Source organism: Helicoverpa zea, chromosome 9 (genome assembly GCF_022581195.2).
Source record: "Helicoverpa zea isolate HzStark_Cry1AcR chromosome 9, ilHelZeax1.1, whole genome shotgun sequence".
Taxonomy (NCBI): domain Eukaryota; kingdom Metazoa; phylum Arthropoda; class Insecta; order Lepidoptera; family Noctuidae; genus Helicoverpa; species Helicoverpa zea.
Window position 1 is genome coordinate 8,440,929 of NC_061460.1, and position 21,402 is coordinate 8,462,330.

The following is a 21,402-nucleotide window of genomic DNA, read 5'->3' on the forward strand; positions in this document are numbered from 1 at the left end:
AGACAAAACAAGGGTAATGTTTTTGTAGGCATAGTCGCATAATATGTGTATTTTATGTAAATTGAAGGCAGTATGTGTTTGTTCAGAGAACGGTTATGCTTGTAATTCCCAGAGGGATGAGTTACTATTGGCAATGTTTTGCATTTGTAAATGTTTGAACTTGGGGGAGTTTTACGACGATTTACAATCCAGCGTATACTCATTTTCACAGTTAGCATAAGCACAATGAATTTGAGCATCTAATTCTTTATGAATAATACTTCTATGCCAAACGTATCATTCATTATATCTTTTCGTACAAAATGGTCTCCTGTACTCTTTTTCTCGAGTAAATTGATGGCTTTTATAGTTGTGTACCAAGATTACAAATACTAGGCCACAGCAAAAAATAATAGTTCCAACAACGCCGGCATAGTTCATTGCACTATTACATGTTCGAACTCATTAACTAACTAACATTTACTTTCCTTAGTCTTGAACAAAGTAAAGCTCTTTCAGACGTCGACGTCGTTGACAGGTGTTTTAATACTAGTGCAGCAACAAAGTGTGGAGGTTATAGAGAGTAAAATGACTTACAGAGATGTCATAAGACAAAATCTCTTAAGAAAGTAGAGCGCCAAAATGCAGGTGTCTGGGGGACAAGGAACGTCAAGCCATAGCTCGGCATTCTAAGGAACCCGCCCATTTTTTTAAAGCAAATCAAAAGCAATCTTTGACAGATGTCTCGAGGAACCCGAACGCCTCGTTAGTTTAGCAGCAACTGATCGTTTTGGTGACGCCTAATGTACGTTACTTTACCTACAAGAAGACGCCTGGTCCACCTGTCTTATGGTATCTCCGCTCATATTTCTTCCTCCGTGGCAGAGGAACATGTATTTTAATGACGTATAATTAACGACAACGTGCATACTCGTCGGCTTTAGAACCTCACATTTTCTAGTGGTATTTTAGGACATAATGAGGAGAGGAATTCTAGTGGTAAGTACTTTGTTAAAGTCTCGTATGAAATATACAAATTACAGTATTATTACGTAAGTATATTTTGAATTTGTACCTGTGCATGTAAATTAAATTATTTTAACATTTAGTAAGGTTACCATAACTAGACTTTATATTATTCAAAATAGATTTTGCTATGCAAAATGTTGCGATTTAAAATTGCTCTATGTCAAAACTTAAGCTCATGCAGTATACAGATTAACAAAGGAAACTTTAATATTACCCTGAGCTATGCTTTACATGTTACATTATATAGGATTAATGCCATGGTTATATGACAGGAACTTTATTTTGTAACATGACACAATTTATAATTTTCTGTTTAACAATTCAAATACAAATACAGCTTTTTAACATTTTAAGTGTATATGCTAATTCTTAATCACTGTATTACATTTACATAGGTACGGTTACAAAAACTTTTCCAATATTAAACGAGAGTAAAAGCACGAAGGGATCAACCCGACCCAAACCCGAACTGTGAAAATATAGATTAAACCGCACAACTTACAATTTTAATAGGTTATTTCTAATTGACGTCATATAAAAGCGGTTAATTTATCCCTATAATGGCTTATAAGGGTAAAAGGCAAAAGGTAAATAAAGTAGGCACTCTTTAATGAGCAAAATTTTGCGGTCACGACTTTCCCCATATACATTACTAGCCGTTTTCCCGCGGTTTCACCCGCGTCCCGTGGGAGCTACTGCCCGCACCGGGATAAAATATAGCCTATGTTACTCGCAGATAATAGACCTTTATAATGGTGAAAGAATATTTAAAATCGCTCCAGTAGTTTTTGAGTTTATCCATTACAACCAAACAAACAAACAAACAAACAAAGTTTTCCTCTTTATAATATTAGTATAGATTCATACGTCATTCTGTGCTGTAAGCGAAGATAGGAGTCGTTGTGGTTAGCGAATGCTAAGCGGTGAATTTGCTTTAGTAGTTTCATTTGAGACTATTGATTAATCATTCTAGAGTTTTGAATTTGATAATTCTGATTTCTTCATTTTGTCCCTGTAAGATCCTAATCAATATTTTGTATGCGTATGTGGGGTTATTTATTTGTTATGTTTTTCACATACAGCTTGGCAAGGAAATATGGGATCTGGCAGATCGGGTGCGTGACATTGTTCCCTAAAACTCGCAGGTTAAAAGTAAATAAATTGATCCCCATTATTTTTAATGGGAAAGTACCTCTATCCGTTTGACTATCACTCTTTCATAACAAAACTGCTGAAGCGGTTTAAATGATACATGGATAGTCTAGAGCCTAAGATATCCCTCAAGTCTCTTTGATATTCTGTTTTGAGAAATGGATTCGTGAGGTAAAACCGCTAATTATAATATGAAATGAAATACTCACAGGTTTCTCAGCAATAACAGTAGTGACGTTATTAATGAGATCGTCGCTCGGACACGCGTCAGGGTCGACGTAACTGGAGCCTCCGGACTTAGTGCGGTTGACCATCTGCGTGATCGCGAGGTTGAGACAAACGCGCATCGTGTAGGCATTGCAGACTCCTAGGAGGCCCATCACGCCGAGGATGTAGCGTTGGGGGATGATGCAGCCTAAAAATAAATTAAAATATAATGTTTTTGAAAATAAGTATGAATGTAGATGGATGGAGAGGAAGAGGAAGACCTAAAAAGGATGGATGGATTGCCTGAAAGATGACATGAATAGGAAGGGAGTGAGTGTCAGTATGACTAGTGACAGGGAAAAATGGAAGATTAAGACATTGCGCCGCTCCCAAATAAAATTGGGAACAGGGCAGGAGGAAGAAGAGGAAAATAAAAAATATCTAACCAGCCAGTTTTTAGCTTTGTAATTCAAAGATACAGATTTTGAGAAAACCGCAAAAAAAGGTTTCTGCTATGCCTTATCATAGCAGTATCCTTCAAACAACCAGAACGAAACGGCGGTTAGTATGACCAATCATATAAATTGTAAACTACCAACGAAGCAAAAATTTCCATAATCCCATTCACCAGTTATTGAAATTGAAAACACAGATACGAGACAATTTACAACTGGAATCAATAACCAACACAAATAATCTACCAGATTCACATAAATATAAACAAGCCTTATCAAAGTGCAGGTCAGTAACAGCAGAAAAACACAGCGACAGCTTACGTTCTCAATTTCCCGCGCGTGATTCTACTCGATTGAAGGAAATGGGTTAATCGGGTATTTACCGAACGACTCACTTAGCAATGTGACACTGTATAGTGGAATGTCAATAGATTGGATATCTTTACTAAGTTATACAAACAACTAATAAGTATCTAAGGTCTTCTAAGGTCATCAGAAAATTTGAGGCTGGAGATGGCGATGCATTCCACTAGCTTCTTCGACAAATCTTTTACTGTTCTGGCTGTTCGGCTATGGAACGCATTGCCCGTTACGATAAGACGGGCTCAATCATTAGCCGTTTTCAAGAGAATGTTAAAAAGCCACTACCTTTCCTCCTAACGGTAGAATAATATTTATAAAAAGTATATATATCTAGCATTGACATTATTTAAAGGTATATATGTATTTATTGTTATTATTTTATATATATATATAAACATATATGTATGTATATATATTTAGTTTATAATTTAAGTATTTATGGTAATAATATTTAGGTGCGCAAATTGCAGGAGCAAGTGTACACTTAGCCTAACTGCCTACCGTATAATCTTTTCCTTCTCGTCTCAATCCATCCTAAGGTTGTCTGGAAGAGATCGCTCTTAGCGATAAGACCGCCCATTATGTCACCTACCTTAACTAGATTTAGATCAAAATTGTAAAATTGGTGTACCTAATAAAGTATATCTATCTATCTATCTATCTATCTATCTATCTATCTATTTGGAAAGAAAGATTCGGATTTAAAAATTTACACTATTTCTGATCGGTATTCAAAGTGACATAAAAGACTCAAAATAAACATAAAAGACTGGAAAATCAAACATCATGATTGATTATGATTTAACTTTTTATGTTGATCTACATGAAATTGTGCCTTCTATAGGTATAGCCAGGGATATGTACCTTTAATTCAGTAGCTGCAAAGTTTTGAAGAATTTGAAAGAGACAGAGTTCGAGCACCTAATTATTATGGATGAAGTTGTTTAAGTTTAACAAGCTTCTATTTTGTGATTGTTTCGTAGGTATACGTCTCTCCTATATCATGGGACTACAAGAGTAGGTATCGGATTTTAGGCGAACGTGGAGCCAAATTGACACGCTACAGACGGGTCCATCATCATTGTTCACTTCATGGTTATTTCTACTATCACAAGTCACTTCTATATAGGTGCCTACAAGTTAGTTATTGAAATGAACAAGAATATAACAGACATAAATCATCAACATACAATGAATTACACATTTTACGCCGTTCGAAGACATAAAACGGTTTTTATTACTTCTACTTTTATTATACTCATCTTTTTCAAGGTACACCTGCCTTCCCAACATGGTTAATTGGTTATCCATTAAAGGTATTATTCATTACACAATACCCTTAAAATTGGCTTCATAAATACAAAATCAAGGACGGCGAACCCAATTTAGAGGATAGTTTCTCAACTTACGCCCACGTTAAAAGCCCTTTACTTTCGATTTAGAATATCCTATGGCGAAGGTTCAACGCTCTTTGAAAGTATCAAATTCTAATTGCAAAACAGTCTAGCTTGAATTACCATACTCTGTTGAGAAATGTGTTTGCGGTCAACTATTGATCTGCGTCCTATGTATGGATAGATGGAGCTTTATCAGTTTAAAGTTACTGACTGTTATTCCTAATATTAACGCATTTTAATAAATCTATGTAATACCTGCCTGTATCTACTAATCGTATGTTAGGTTCTAGTTAGTATGCTCATGAAATAGGTAAATAACATTGTGACTGTTAGGCTGACTGAAGTTCAATTACAAGATTCTGGGGATCATGAGCCAACTTAGACTCTGCGCCACGACTCCAGTTTAGCGGAATCTCATAGAATATTTAATTTTGCATACATATTACTAAGCAATGGCAAATATACTAGACTAGACTTTAGTTGTCAGACATTTTGTAGGACAGATAAATCCAACCGATTTTTTGTAGGACGTAGGTACAGACAAGGATTAACCGACCGACTTTTTGTGTTACTATCAGTATACTGTACTTCTGCTATTAATTTTTTCTCCTACAAAAAATCCATCACCGATTATTGAACGTGGGCGGGCAGCCTAAGAAGGCGTTCCATCATAAGATACTGTTTATCGTGGACATGCCCATTTTTGGATCAGTAGTGACGAAAGAAATTGCACATAATAAAGCATGCAGTAGCGTAGGTTGCAACCCACAAGCTAGTTAACATAGAGACCATAATTCTTCTTAAGTAACGTGTAACGTCGCTCTTTTGGATAACTTAAGTGATATATCGTAAAACAGTATTTTTTTAATATGGGTTTTATTTGAATAAGTTTCACGCATAAACTAATCAGGTACCTAATACTGGTGCAGAATATTTAAATATCATACACCAGTTCCGACTACTCCACGTTCCGACTACTCTACTTATCTTAAAAGTTCGTTGATAAATGGGCTATAAGTATAATGCGGAAAGAATTTTTCAAATGGGTCTAGTAGTTCCTGAGATCAACGTGTACAAGCATACAAACAAACTCTTCAGCTCTATAATATCTACCTATGCCTAAATATAGATTTCAAATACATGCACCATATATTGCTTTTACAAGATAAGTCAATGATAATATACCGACATCCAAAAGTCCGTCATGCGTTACACTGTGTAATTACACGGTTATTCAATCAAAGGGGATCTTAATCAAGATCGAACGTCTATAGCCCTGATTGAGATTTCATTTGTTTGTATGAACCCTAAGTGGTTGCTTTGTGATTTTGTTTAATTAGATCAAGATATTTTTGTGTTTAGTATTTGAAAGTGCAATTAGTATGGATTGTGTAGATTTTGTTTTGCTAAACACCATTACAATATCACTTCTTTTTATTTCAAATTGTTTTATTTTATGATATATTGGCCGTTTTCCCGCGGGTTTACACGCGTCCTGTGGAAACGACTGCTCGTACCGGGATAAAACATAGCCTATGTTACTTGGCACGAGTGTAGCTTTCCCACTATGAAGATTTTTTAAATCGGTTCAGCAGTTTCGGGGCTTTAGGGTAAACAAACAAACAAAAAGTTTCCTCATCATTAGGTAGTATATTAATATAGATAGACTAAATTGATAAAATTAAATATAATATTTCTTTTAATGGTCTTATACTAATCATTATCGCTGTTTGTGATTTTATCTCAAACAGGCAATTACTAGACATGCAGACAGACATGGATGACTTCGTTATATGTGCAGAATATTTTACAATATTCATTTATATATATTTATTTATTGAAATAATTGATTAGCTCTATGCAATGTTGAAAATTATTCAAACTGAATAATTTTAATGTTAGGGTGCGTCCACATCTGGCGAATGCGCCGCGAATGCGCAGCACGCGAGCCGATCGCGAGCTGTCCGCGAGCTGCGCGCGTGCATTTTTGTTCGTGCGCCGCTTCTGCGCCGCACGCGCGCAGCTCGCGCGCGACCTAAGCGCCGCACGCGAGCGGCGCGCAGGCGGCGCGCGACGTCTGCCATCTTCGATAGTACTGAGCCAATATACGGAACTGTAAGGGCGAGAACTGATTGCGCGCAGATCGCGCGCCGCTCGCGCGCTCTATACGAGCCTTGCGTGAGTTGCGCTAAAGAGGCGCACCGAACTATTGCAGTGACTGCACGCGCGCAGCTCGCGGACAGCTCGCGATCGGCTCGCGTGCTTCGCATTCGCGGCGCATTCGCCAGATGTGGACGCACCCTAAGGTACACATGTTGACATTTGACAATCAAAATTAGAGCATCTTAAAAATGGAGTACACTCAAAAGATAAAAAACCCATACCTATTACAATGTTGTTATATACTCTTATATTACGTTATTAAAATTTTATCTTATTTACACTTTTACTCTTACTTATAGGAAGTCTTTATTTATCTACTGCTTTACTATATCAACTAAGTGCATTTGATACTGAAAAACAAATATTTAATGAACTACAAATTATTATATCATTATTTTAATTAGCGCAGCATAAGGTATGTTATCAACAGTGTTGTCACCTGTTTCAGTTATGTAAGATAATATTTCATCATACTTATCAATTTTGTTCTATTTACGTAGTTCCTATCAATTATTTACTATGGATTTATAGAGTAATTTCAGTAGTTGCGGCGCATGCCTTTATTTTTAGTGAAACTTATCATTCGTTGAACATTCTCGGTTGTTATTGGAACATTTTTGGCATTCGTTACGAGCAGTCACTAGGAAGCCAGAAACCAGAGCGTCTGACAAACAGTCTTAATAACAAAATACTCTAATACGTATAGTACTGATTACAAAAACTTAATAAAATAATCTAAACTGTCTTAATATATACTGTCACTGTTAGAAAGCAACACTATTCCCGAAGAACATAGGCTACATTTCATCCGGGAACGTGTAGAAGTTTCCTTAGGACGCAGGTGAAACCGTAGGAAAACAGCTACTTTAAAATAAATGTCGAGAAACAATAAACAGAACACCATCTCATACAGTATTACAGAGAAGTTAAAAAATTATAACAAAAAAGTATAAAATATCTATAGAGCACATAATATGCTTGCCCTACATAAAACTACCGTGCGAACTTTCAAATTACTCCTGTTAATGTTCTTTGGAAAAGTCTATTATAGTTAGAGTCATGCGTCAGGTACGCGGGAACTACATAATTTTACTGCTGCAATGTATTCGTTAAAGAAAGTTTGTAACTTTGTCTGGGAAACACATAGTACAGACAATGAACACTGTAATGGTTGAGTATGAAATAGATAAAGAGCGATATTGCTGTCATAGAGTAGGTTTCAAATAGCATTAATTTTACTTGGCAACTTATTTCACCTTCTTCCTTACAATATATGTACCTATGTGTAAAATAATGATGAGGGAACATTTCAGACATACCTATATTTACTTTTAAGCTATTGCATAGCTTCTATCACAGGCCTTGAGCGCGGGGACCAAATCCAGAAATTCCATAACGAAAAAACCTCACGCTCCCCACTCCGACGGGCACGGAGGTGTGGCTTGAAGGCCGTGCATCGTCTAACGTCGTGTCAGTTCGGCAGTCTTCGACACGGCGCTGAGTGTCGTGCGATTAGACGTATTGTACGACTTTACGGAACTCGCCCGAATCGAGACGAGCTGCTCCGAAATCGGACGAATACATAATCAGCTGTTTGTGAGAAAGTATATAGGTGTATAAGTATTTATCTACAACAGTGAACGGATGTACTTGGAAAATTTGTGTATAAAGTGTTTTGATATCATTGTTAGTTGATACAGAATGCTATTCAATAGCTTTACCGCGGCAGTCCCCGAGTGCCACACGTATTTGTTTGTTTTTTTTTGTATCAGTATGCTAAGTTAAACACAAGTTGTAAAGAAGCTGCGCTATATAGCTTATTGCATATTTATAGGAAAGAAATATACGTAAAATAATGCATTTTTTGCTATTTTTGCATAAATTAATGTATAGGTACTAGGCACTTTTTTGTCGGTAGCATGCTTGTATGTAATTCCATTTGTGTTACTAATACGTACAGATAGTGTTTTATCAATATATTTCCATCTGAAGGCCACACAGGGCTTATCCATTTGAAAGCTCTCACTCTCAATGACACTAACAAACTGATAGGGAAGTGCTTATGCAGACCTATTCACGCTAAAAGCTTGGTTTCCAACGCAACTGTGCAATTAAATGTCGTAATACGACCTATTTAATTTATCCATCTGTAGAGAAGATGTATGTAGATAAGATGTATTTAAAATATAAGAAATCGTTGGCAGAATCATCATCACAATAATTTATTGGTATATTATATGTATATATGTATGTATGTATGTATTTATTGTTATTTGTATTCATATTGTTGTATTTAATTAGTATTTAGTGTTTTATTCATCATTATGTTTTCGTTTTATTTTCTAATGCACCTACCATGTTTTTCTCTGCATCACCCTAAGGTTGACTGGAAAGAATGCCTATGGCATTAAGTCCGCCTATGTAATATTTTTGTTGCATAAAGTTTAAATAAATAAATAAATAAATAAAATATATAACATAATTCTTTTCGCAAAAATTAACACACACAGTGAGTCTATGAAGATAGGGTCAACTATTTAATATATACCTACTGCATGTAGAAATCTTTATTCATAGAAGAGCATCCATATTTCACTTTCTGATCCTCAAAAAACGAAATGCTTCAGGCAGCTTTTGCTTTATACCATTTTTATAGAGGGCAACAAATAAACTACCATGTACCAATTTTTATCCAGGAAAACTTCCCCATTGGAGCTTCATTTGAAAGGATCATAATGTCAACAGCTCAATAAATTAATCAGTTTATTGCACTAATGATGTGACTCTACTTTATACACACATATTTCACATGTTGTAACACTACATAAATTGACTAAAATTCAACATTCTGCCTACTATCGAAGGCCTACTTTTACATGGAAATCCTTCGTTAAAATGTTCCCCTTAATCCGAGCAATCGCCGTTATCTGCTGGCCGCTGTCCAATGTTCAGATGCCGTTATGCATCGCGTCAAGCTCAATTTGTTTTGCAATCGCGTTAATTTGCAGCTGCCACTAATGATTTGCAAATAGTGTAGCATTTTTAAATGGTGCAATTTTGCTGGAGCCGTATAAGGAGAGTTTCAATGAATAACTGCTTATGGCCAGTCCTAATATTCTATCTTATCTATCTGCCTGTTGATTTGCTTAGGTACTAGAGATATAATTATAATATCAGTCCCATACACTCTCACGCATGCTTGGCTAATCCTTTTGATGCTAGTAAAGTACGTAAAGTCCTTAAAACCAAATTATCCCATAGGCGCCCGCTTTTTTGCTAAAGATTTTATAAGCGTATATGCGTATACAGAAACACTTGTTTTTTGGCAAACTGAAGAAATTAAGAAAAAAATACCTGGCCGAATAAAGAATCTTAAAAAAACGTCGTATAAAATGGATTCAATAATAATTCTTTAGTGTCATTGATGGAATGATTGCCCGCATTTTTGTTTGATAACCCGGTGTTTTAGTTTGCAAAGTTTGCGATATTGCAATAACAAGAAACTGGTTGCTTATATTACAGGTCAGAGGTCAGTGAACTTTCGCTAAGCAGGAGCAAATGCTTATTAATTATTTAATTTGCAATCTAACCTCGTATTCATTTCCATAAATAGCTGATTACCTATTAAGTTTACCTATTTGCATTTAGTTTTTTTTTTTAATAGTAGGTACGTTCGTTTCATAATTTTAATATTGTTTCTTAGGCATTGATAGATTTAATAATATTCTGGTGTAGCTAAATAACTTCATTAGTTATATCGACAATTGAATTATATAACAGTTTATTAACATTAGTAATCATATCAAGTCACCACATAAATATACGAGTTAAATACTACAAATGGTTTTACTATAAATAGTTTCTGATTAGATATTCACATTATAAATTGTAGTCACAAATAGTTTTATGTGCAATACTGAAGACTGCTAGTTATATTTACACAACAGCGCTAGTAGAATATATTTTATTTCGTAAAATGTCATGTCAGCAACTGTCTGCTTGTTTGCAATAACCTTAAAAGTATGAAGAATCTGGATGAATTTGTGGGATTTGTACACTTTTCACGTTTGGTTCAAACAAGTGTGCGAGATCTTCCCAGAATCCAATTCGTTTGGCGCTTTTGGCTCTTTTAGCTTCGATAGATATGCATTCAGCTTTTCTAATGTAAAAAGAAGGAAGCTTTTTTTTAGTTTCTTGGTAGTTTAAAGGCAAATAACGTAGGCTATCCCGTTACGACTATATTTTACAGGACGCGGGCGGAACCGCGGAAAAAGAGCTGGAGTCATAAGTATGAGTCACTCTACCTTGTAGATAAATAGGTTGTACGCTGTATTATATATTAATAGGTAATACAATACTTGTATGAAGTTGACCACAAAGCACATGATATATTAAATATCTCTCTTGTATGAATTTTACGATGTCATTACTCAAGACACACATAAAATAAATAAGTAACTAGAACTGATCCTTGAATGAGTTTCATATGACTGTTATTTTAAAACGGTAAACCAATTATTTATTATCATCTGCCTAGCCTTTTCCTATTTATGTTGAGGTCGGCTTCCAGTCTAACCAGATGCAGATGAGTACCAGTGTCTGCCTATCTGACCTCCTCAACCCAGTTAACCGGGCAACCCAATACCTTTAGGTAAGACTGGCTGTAAGGCTTTCTGGCTTCTACACTGGCCTCTGGTACACGTAACGAATGCCAAAGATGGTCAAATGATAGCAACTGGTTACTAAAGTTATTCAAATTATTTTATTATCGGAGTAGTAAATTGTTCTAGTTCCCAATAAATACTATTATGACGTATGTAGTATTTTTTGCTTAATTGCTTGTTTAGTAACTTGATCCGATACCTTTGTAACAGGTTTTTATAACGAGTTTTTAGCAAAAGTTATGCTTCTGTTATTTTGAGTGGATTAGGATCATAATCCGATTTTTGTCTTGATTAAAAATGATCTTATTTTTTGGCATCGAGAGTTTTATATTGTGGTTATAGTCGCTGAAATACATGACATGACAATAATTTATGTTGTATAGGATTAAATAACTTGAGAACATTCAAGTACCTGCGTAAGTTTCAAGGATATAACAGTCATTAAAAATTCATTGCCTTCGTATATTACTTGGTTTGTTAATTACCAAACAGTACAAACACAAAAAGGGCTTAGCTACACTTCATTAACGTAACATATAATTAAGTAAATAATGACGTAACGAAACGTTCAGGAAACCTGCTTGAATTGCATTATTTATCTACTTATTATCTAATAGGCTCGCGCTGTGTGGCTTCCAAGACACATTAGCGCGTGCATTAGATTGATTGAAGCTTCATGTATGTATGTTTAAGTGTGTGTTTGTATCTGTATAATTGATGTACCTATGTGTGTAATGAATGGGAAGTGGTTACTAAACTTTAATCTACCTGTATCTCATATTAAGAGTCTGAAGAGTTTGTTTATTCGCGCTAATCTTAGGCTGAACTTGTTTGATTTGAAAAATTAAGTCAATTTTAAGGTAGCGGAATTAATCTAACTATCATGACATACCTGACCGATACTGACGAATCCAATAATAAGAAATCTTTTTCCAAACAAAATCTAACTCTCGAGGCATAAAGCATCAAGTTCTAGAGAGAATAAAACCCCCCACCATTTTTCTACAATAGAATCCTATCAACCGGCTAAATCTCATCGATGTCTTTACAACCAACACAATGCAGTATATGCGCATTCAGTATATGGTAGTATATGGGAGTACTTTTCCCATTACTAGGGGTGCATCTACACGGTGCAAGTAGCATGCGCATGTTGACAAGCGCAAGTTACGAGCCTTTTGAAAACGTGCGGATCCAGCGACTAGCGCACGTACCAAAGTAAAATACCCACCCGCGTGCTCTTGTCACTTGTCACTTGCGCATGTTAACTTGCTCCAGCTACATGCACCGTGTAGACGCACCCTAAAGTCATACTTACATGATCTCAATGCTCTCGTGAGTCCATTGTCAGGTGGGCGAGGAATCCGCGTCTTCTGCCCAAGCAGCTTATGGGCTTGCACCTGAGCTTCTGTGTCGTCCATGTTAGACATGCCTTGTCTACTATGAAAAGGTTTTTGTTAACCTGAAATAGATTTTTACAAGTTATATTGGTTTTCTTCAAGCTAAATACCCATTGATTAGGGATTGGAGATTCAATTTTGACGTAAGCTGTTACATCTTATGTTTCAATCTCAAATCGCAAAGCAATGGATGAATGGGTTATAGATATCTGCAGTTAGTAAGGGTTTTTCTCGTCCTTTTTTTTGTAGCCATGTTAATTATGACCTTGATTATAATTTTAGTCTATGTTCGTCAATTAAAGAGTTGAATTTAACCATTATACTTAAACGAGTGTTCATACATTATAGTTAAATATACTTAGTCATTAATAAAGTTCGGTGTGGCACACCTGAAACAATATTTATAAGCCATCCAATACTTTGTATCAACGCGGAATTGAACCCATAGACTCGGTGACAAGTATTTGATAGCGCTCTTTTTTATAAAAATCCAAAATTTTCCTAAAACTTCTTTCTTTTTACTAAAACACGTCTGAGTATTACTACTATTTGTATCAGTAAAACTGATTGGAATAGGTCAGTCATACGTCTAACCCAGACCTTTGGCTCAGTTCAAGAGCCGAGGTTGTTAGATATCAATGTAAAACGATAATTACTACGTTCATTGTAACTAAGACGCTATTGTTAATACAATTAACGATTATTTTAGAAAATTAGGTTGTTTCGTGAATATCAAGTTCAAGTTATAAGTATTGTTTTAATGTGACGTGAATGGGTAAGTTTGCTAGTAGGTTTGTAATGATTTTCCTCAGCAGAACTATGACTAATTACGAGTTATTAAATTAATGACGATTCTCGTGTAAGTGGTCTTATATATCAGGAAAGTATATAATATTTAGAAATATAAAAATTTATATCCTTACTTTATTGTAAAACAAGATATTTTATATGTTAAAAGAAACTGTAAAATATAATAACTGTTAACTTCAGCGCTATAAATATATATGCTTAATTAAATAATGAAAAATAATAATAAAATAATGAAAACTAAAATAAATAACTGACAATATTAATTCTACAATTAAAACACAAACGAACTTCACTTACAAAGTTAAATCGCAAAATAAAATCCAAGAGCGTACACTTAACACACGCAAAAATGGGCACAAGTTACATTATTTTTAATTGTTTCAAAAATAAATTCACAACACACGTGAACCGAACCGCAAACGCGAGTACAGTGACACAAATTATACGATCTTTATCGTTTAATATATTGTACGAGTATTTATCAATTGTGCACAAGATTAAAGCCTACGGGCCGCGTGGTCGGCGCCGGCGCATAGCGAATATTGTCAACTGTTCAGCGACGCAGCCAACACGAGGTTGTCGGCCTTGAATGGAATAAACAATTTTATACTCCGCCGATACCTGTTGCGGGGTCAGCGATGTTGCGGTACAACGCAGCTCAGTTTGAATCGCGAATCCGTTACGATGTTACTAGCACGATTATTTTATATCGACACTTTTATATGGTGTGAGTTTACCGAATAAGTTTTCAAGAAGGTGCCCTTTTTTCCTGCTTTTTGTGTAATTGCGAATGAATTGCGTAATGTATGACATAAAGTTATGGTTCAAATATTTTTCGAGCTACTAAGTTATTTTTTTATTGTCGTCAATCCAATTGTGTCCTCATGCAGTGAATTTTGAATCTGGATATTTTTTCCGTTTAGAAGATGAATATTTTTTAATCCCACTTATTTTCTCACCAAAAAAGAGAGCATTTTGCTACTGTATTTACACCTGTCTCTATCAGATAGGAAATGTAACGTCTACTGTAGCAAAATATATGCCAAACTTATTCAAATATTAGTACTAATTCGAACAAATATAAAACATGATTGTCTGACATCATCTGGCAATTGTTATCAGAAAAGAACATTTTACACAGTACAAAGGTAATAATTAATGGTATAAGTATTACTTTTACAGTCAAAACATATAACATCATTGAAATTAATTTCTTATTTTTGTTTAAATTTCAAAGTACTTAATCACAATAGATACAAATATTTTATGTTATAGTGGACTTTACTTAAGATTAGTACGTGGAAACGAAACTCGTCTGATTTCCGAAAGAACTTGTACGACCACACAAATGCGGAGCAATAAATTATTTGTTTTATTAATGGAAATAGATTATTTTATCTTGTAGGCATAGGCACTTAAAAACACATACCTAATAAAACTTTTTTTGTAATTTTTTTATAAATTGAAAAAATATTTTTATACAAAACACCAGTTTTCACTATAAAATAAAAAATAAAAATTATTATAGTTCAGTTAATATTCATTTCATGAAAAATCCTATATAAAGATTTTGCACGTGTGTATCCCCACTTCTTAAACTACATGGTTTACTAATGGCGTTGTCTATTTTATAACAAAACAGGTTCTGCTAAACCAACGGAAAACGTCTAGCAAACTCAAACAAAAAATTGTTAACTCATTCGAAGGTCAACCCTATTTACTCATGACTAACTGCCACACTCAGAATGGATACTTAAATTAGTCTTAATGAATCCTTAACTAATTATCATTAAATCTGTTAATGAACGATACATCCCAGAGACGAAATTTAAGGGTTCATTAGTTAATGACAGCTTTAAGTATCCGTAGGGCAGAGTATCGTCAAATTGTCTTTGATAATGCTTATCGATAAACGAAAGGTGTAGCCGCACCTTAAAATGTGAAATTATTAAGTAGCAAAAACTGTTATTTAAATACATTAAAACCTTGTATATCAATAATAGAAATAAGAATTTGTTAATTTCGGGATCGTTTTTACGTAAAAACACCTATTTTCATGTAAATGATATAAAGTACATGAAAACTTTTTTCTGGTATCACTGTCAATATTGTACTGTCAGTGTCAAGGTTACATTTAAAATTCTTGTTCCGTTAACCGACAGGAAAGAAAAGTGTGTGGAAAAGTGTGATAAGCTCTGAAATAAATAGCTTTATCTTAACATATTATCATGGTAAGTTTCGTTTCTATGTACATTAGCAGCTGCACATATGTATTTGAAGAATTTAACTTGTGCTTGTTTCATTTTAGGAGTCTTCAGGAACAAGAGCACCACGCAAACGTGTGGCTAATTTCACGGCGGACGAAAAAGCTTTGTTAGCACAATTAGTTAAAAAGAGACCAATCGTGGAATCTTAAATAACAGATGGCAAGTCAGTCGCCAAGAAACAAGCAGCATGGGATAGTATAACACAGGAATTCAATCAGGAATCAATCACCAACTTCCAGACTACGGGCTGCTTTGTGAAAGTTTAAGAAAACCCAAAAAGCGATTTCGGCCCGATCCGGGAATCCAACCCGAGACCTCGAGCACAGCAGCCGCGCTTGCGACTACTAGATCAACGAGGAAGTCAAACAAACTTTGTACTACATAATTGGCCTCTTGTTCAACAATTAAAAAAGTATTCCTCTTATTTTATGGATTTTTATTTATTAAAAATTATATTATGAGAAAAATCTATCAACTATAGATTGTCGCACCAAAAATCCATTGCTGTTGGTTGTGCTTTCACGCCTTTCACTCAGGACAAAATCATCATTCTCAATATGAGGAGATTCCCAGTTCTTTGGAACCAAATCATCAACCTGTAAAGAAATATTATGCAGTGTCGCACAAGCACATATAACAGCCACAACTGTATCCATCTTAATGCCCATGCCAAGTTGGAGACAAGGAAACCTTCTTTTCCAAATGCCAAAGCATCTTTCCACAGTATTCCACATTATATTTTATTTGGCTTCTGTTGTAGTTTTCTTGTGCAGTTGAATTTGGTGATAAAAACGGTGTCAGTAGCACATTGCTAACTGCATACCCGCTGTCCCCTAAAATTATCTCTTTTAACACACCAGTATCCAGTCTTTGTTTACTTGCACTGCTGTTATAAATAAAACTATCATGGGTACTGCCAGGCCACCGGGCTACTAGATCATAAAATTCCAAGTTTGTCCCAGTGACTGCTTGAACATTGATAGAAAAATACCCTTTTATATTCCTATAGACTTCTAATGTTACTCCTCCTGGGCTTCTTATTTGGCCCCACTACTCTAAACCTTCTGGTATAGTCTACAAAATCAATAAAGTCAAGCAAATCACTCATCTTTACTTTATTGTTAAAACACTTCTATTCCTGAGACTTTAAAATATTTTATTTACTTTTATAACCTTAAACATAAATGTCAAAATCAATCATTAGAAAGTTAAGTAAAGGTTTTGCTGTACTTAACTTTAATTGTCATTAAGGGATGCTAACGGATCATTAATTGTCTCTGAGAGTGAGCTTTTTTAAATCTATACTAAGGAGCCACTTAAGTAACCATTAAATGACTCTGAGTGTGGCAGTAAGAGATTAGAAAAAGACTACGAAAAAGTCGTGGTGGCCTAGTGGGCAAAGAACCAACCTCTCGAGTATGAGGGCGCGGGTTCGAATCCAGGTCAGGCAAGTACCAATGCAACTTTTCTAAGTTTGTATGTACTTTCTAAGTATATCTTAGACACCAATGGCTGATAAAAAGGTGAAGGAAAACATCTTGAGGAAACCTGGACTATATAGTCTGAAATCACCAACCCGCATTGAGCAAGCGTGGTGATTAATGCTCAATCCTTCTCCGTGAGAGAGGAGGCCTGTGCCCAGCAGTGGGACGATAAAAAGGCTGTAACTGTAACTGTAAGAGATTAGTATATTTTAAATTGATACCTCTTTTGTTTTAAACGTAGTAAATTGGTTTTCTCATTAATGTTGATGAAAATGGCTATCATAATCAAAATACGCCAAAAAATACTTTCACGATATTTTATTTTTAACTAGCTTCTGCTCGCGGTTTCGCCCGCGTGGTGTGATGATAAAAAGTAGCCTTTTAATCCACGTTATCACCTATCTACGTAGCAAGTTTCAACCATATCGGTCCGGTAGTTTTTGCGTGAAATAATAACAAACATACATCCATAATCCATGCATTCTCACAAACTCACATTTATGATATGAGTAGGATGTAAGTAGGAAGTAGGATCTATCCATTTTCATTTAATTTTAATCAATTACTTTTTTAATTAAATTATTAATAGATAAGGAAAAATATTTAAAAAAAATATCAAAAAAATATTTCCTCTCAGTATACTTATAGCATTTATACTTCGTACGAAGCCGATAAAAATCAGTAAGTATGTATGTAGGTTAACATACAGCGACATTAACCTTATATAATTTGGTACAGTTTTATTGAAACTACACAATGAATCAGAAGTTACGCCGACTCGGACACAATATTTTACGTTCAATTTTTTTTTTTGTTTAACCATGACCTTCGGATTGGATTGTGTGTTCGAGCGTTCGGAAATACTTACACACAAAATCTACTCACAGGTGTATTCTACTTTTGACATAATCAAGAAGTAATCGAAATAAATGTATCATTAGATACATTATATTACATTGTGATAAATAAATGGTAACCTTTGCAATAGTGAATATGGATTTACCAAAGTCCTATCTTTCATTTGTAACTTTTCTGACTCATAAGAGTTCAGACATTTATCAGCATCCCGTTCAGTACTCTCTTGTTAAAGATCATATTTATGCTACTTGTGTGGTTTCAACAGATTGCAATTATTATTATCGTACGTAATATTGAAATATACAAGTGCCGTATAAAAATATGTTTTACATATGACGTGTCTGTCGTATTTGTCAACATCAAAATAAATAATTTAAAGAAATCCTTGACCTGTTTCTCAATAAAAAATAAGCCTACTTACAAACAACAAAGTTATATTTCTTATGTCACGGAACCCTAAAAGGAAAGAAGCTCGTAACTCCCAAAGGAGTATGAAGGTAGAAATAGAGCGCCCATCAGCTCAGCGCATCGTAACGATATTAGGAACAAATGTAATAAACAACGACCAAGTTTGCAATTACCGGTCACAAATCCAATTTCCAGCCAGTAAATAAGATACGAAGTAGACCCTAATAAGAAAACTCATTTCAACCAAGTGACTCCGGTTTGCCTGACTGTTTGAATTGCACTGCGATATTTTGACCGACTCTGCTCGGATCTGTTTCAAGTTTAGCTAGAACTGGTTAAATATCAATTTTCTCAATATTCATTATGGATGTGTAAATTGACCCCGAAACATTTTAATGCAGGTGATAGTAAGCCATCACATAAAGCTACTATAATCTGTCTAATTTATTTTATAGATTTTTTAATTTATCTCTGAAGTGTAAGTTCAATGTTGATTGGGAAAAAATTACAGATTGGAGTAGCTTGACGTGCTTTCGGTTTTCTTTTTCAGTTTTTATTTGTTGATATTCCGCTTTGCAGTCTGATCCATAAAGTCTGGTAAGAAATCGAAATACTAACATATCTACGATTGAATATACGATCGTCTTACCCACATGTCGTTTGACTCAGTTTGAGGACAAGCCTACAAAAAACCGTTTGCCATAAAGTCTCAAATCAAATCGACTGTCGATCTTTATGTAAACGCGGATGACCGATCCAGACTAGACCGTAGATATTTAGGTACCTATATTTTCTAACCAATTTTATTACTTTCGGAACAGGGTCTATAAAGTAAGGGTTTCGTTTTTCGCATTTATAAGACTGAGGTATTTGTTTGGTTGGGATCAAAAGCTAGACCGTCTTACCACAAAAACTTTTAAACGTCAGTTTAAGCCTTGTCTAAAAAAATGTCAAATTATGACGTTGACATATGGTTCATTTTGCAGCCACATTTTTTTTAGACAAGTGTAAAACAGGCGTTTAAGTTTTTGTAGTAAGGCCAAGAATGTTTAATATTTTGGAGATTTATAAACTGTTTTGACTAACGCAATGTACCTGTACAGTCACAGATAACTATAATAGTTACCAGTCTACAATAGTTAAGTACCTAAACCCTCCTGATTTTCCCATTTCTGTGTAGCGTACTATAGGTAAGCTGTAGGTACTTATGGAGAACAAAATGACAGTTGTACTATAAAGTCACTGACTGATAAATTGACCAAACAAATGAACAGCATTATTCTGCAGCGAACAAAAATTCCCATAGAAATCAGTGCGGCACAACCTCTATAATTACCATTGGCCTCGGGTCATTCATATAGTAGCCTCGTTGATACACCATAACACTGATAGCGGTATTCATTTTAACCTAATCAATCAACTTTATCGGCCCTTGTAGAAAAATGATTGATAGGCGATTTCTTGTCGGATTTATCAGTATACAAACTGGGTTATTATCTGTCTGGTTTCAAGTCTATTTATATTCCGATCGGAAAAGAATGGCTTAAGTTTATTGATATTCGACTTTACTTTTGCTTGTTCTATTCGTCTTTATTTGTTTGTTTATTTATAGGACATTGCTCTGTTAGTTGTTTACGCTGGATAGCTTTTTATGATTAGCACGAAGCATTATTTTTTACGATGTTCTCATGTTTTTGTGTCTTTCTTGGTAACGCCCCCTTCAAACAGAAGATCTGCCTTGAACTTAACGTAAATATACTAATAACATATTTGCTTCTTTATAATAAAATTGTGTAACTTTTTTTTTTTTTTTTAGCGACGTAAAATCATCAAATGACCCCTCCCGCTGTGGGTTAGCAGCGGTGAGGGAGTGTCAGACTCTTACTGACTAAAATCGTCGTGTTCCGTCATAGACCTTTTATGTACCAGGGCCGCGGTATCTCTTTCGAACAACCCGCAAAATATAAAGTAAAATTATGTAATTTTCAAGGATATCTTATCACGCCGCAATCATTTAGATGGTAGCATATTATGAAATGCAGTGCAATTAAAGTTCTGTCTACAATACACTGTTGACTCTTTTTAAATATCTTTAATACCTACTACAATATTCTAAGATGGCACCAAACAATACCAGCTAAAGATTTTTTTATATGTTAGCAGGAAGAGAAACCTTGATGAAGCCCCTTAACCTTGAAATAGGCAGTGAGGATATGACCAAGCCACTTATCCCTAGCAATCTGTTTTTATACCAAGGCAGTTAAGATGGACAAAAAACTTATGAAGCCTACTATTCATGAGACCAAATGACGAATGTTTCTATTTATAGATTTTGTTATAGTTACAGTCATTTGAATATTAGAATCGCTAGAAAAAAAATCTATGTTGTATGGCAATTTCAGAAATGCTATGTTATTTTTTTTGTTATTTAGAACTTCGTTATCTGAAGTAAAAAACTCGTTTTTTTCTGGTTCAATGGGTACTTATTCTGGTGGGTATAAAATATTTTTGTTACGGACTCTAAATCATTAATTCGCATAGCATTTTACTTATTACTTTACACTATGCATTTACCAATGGAGTTCAACTACATAACTATTGATTTAAGAAAGAAGGTACACTCTTTTTTACCCACAAAAAAAAACAAAAGCTGTAAGTACCTTACCTCCATACTTTTTAACACCGACTCGTGCTGGCAAAAATACACGTTTCCGGAGTGACCATGAATTGGACGTAGTTATGCAGAAACGTTCCAACCCACTGTAC

General features: G+C 34.8%; 1 protein-coding gene across 1 annotated transcript in view; it reads right to left on the minus strand.

The window, feature by feature from the left end:
• The window catches only part of LOC124633268 (putative inorganic phosphate cotransporter), a 29,092-nt gene extending 14,919 nt beyond the window's left edge, over positions 1-14,173 (minus strand). Inside the window, exons 1-3 of the mRNA XM_047168446.1 lie at positions 13,917-14,173; positions 12,728-12,871; positions 2,370-2,575 (exon numbers count right to left, since the gene is read on the minus strand). Coding sequence (XP_047024402.1) covers positions 2,370-2,575; positions 12,728-12,839 — 318 coding nt within the window. The 5' untranslated portion in view covers positions 12,840-12,871; positions 13,917-14,173. The remainder of the gene's footprint in view (positions 1-2,369; positions 2,576-12,727; positions 12,872-13,916) is intronic.
• Positions 14,174-21,402: the final 7,229 nt, after the last annotated feature.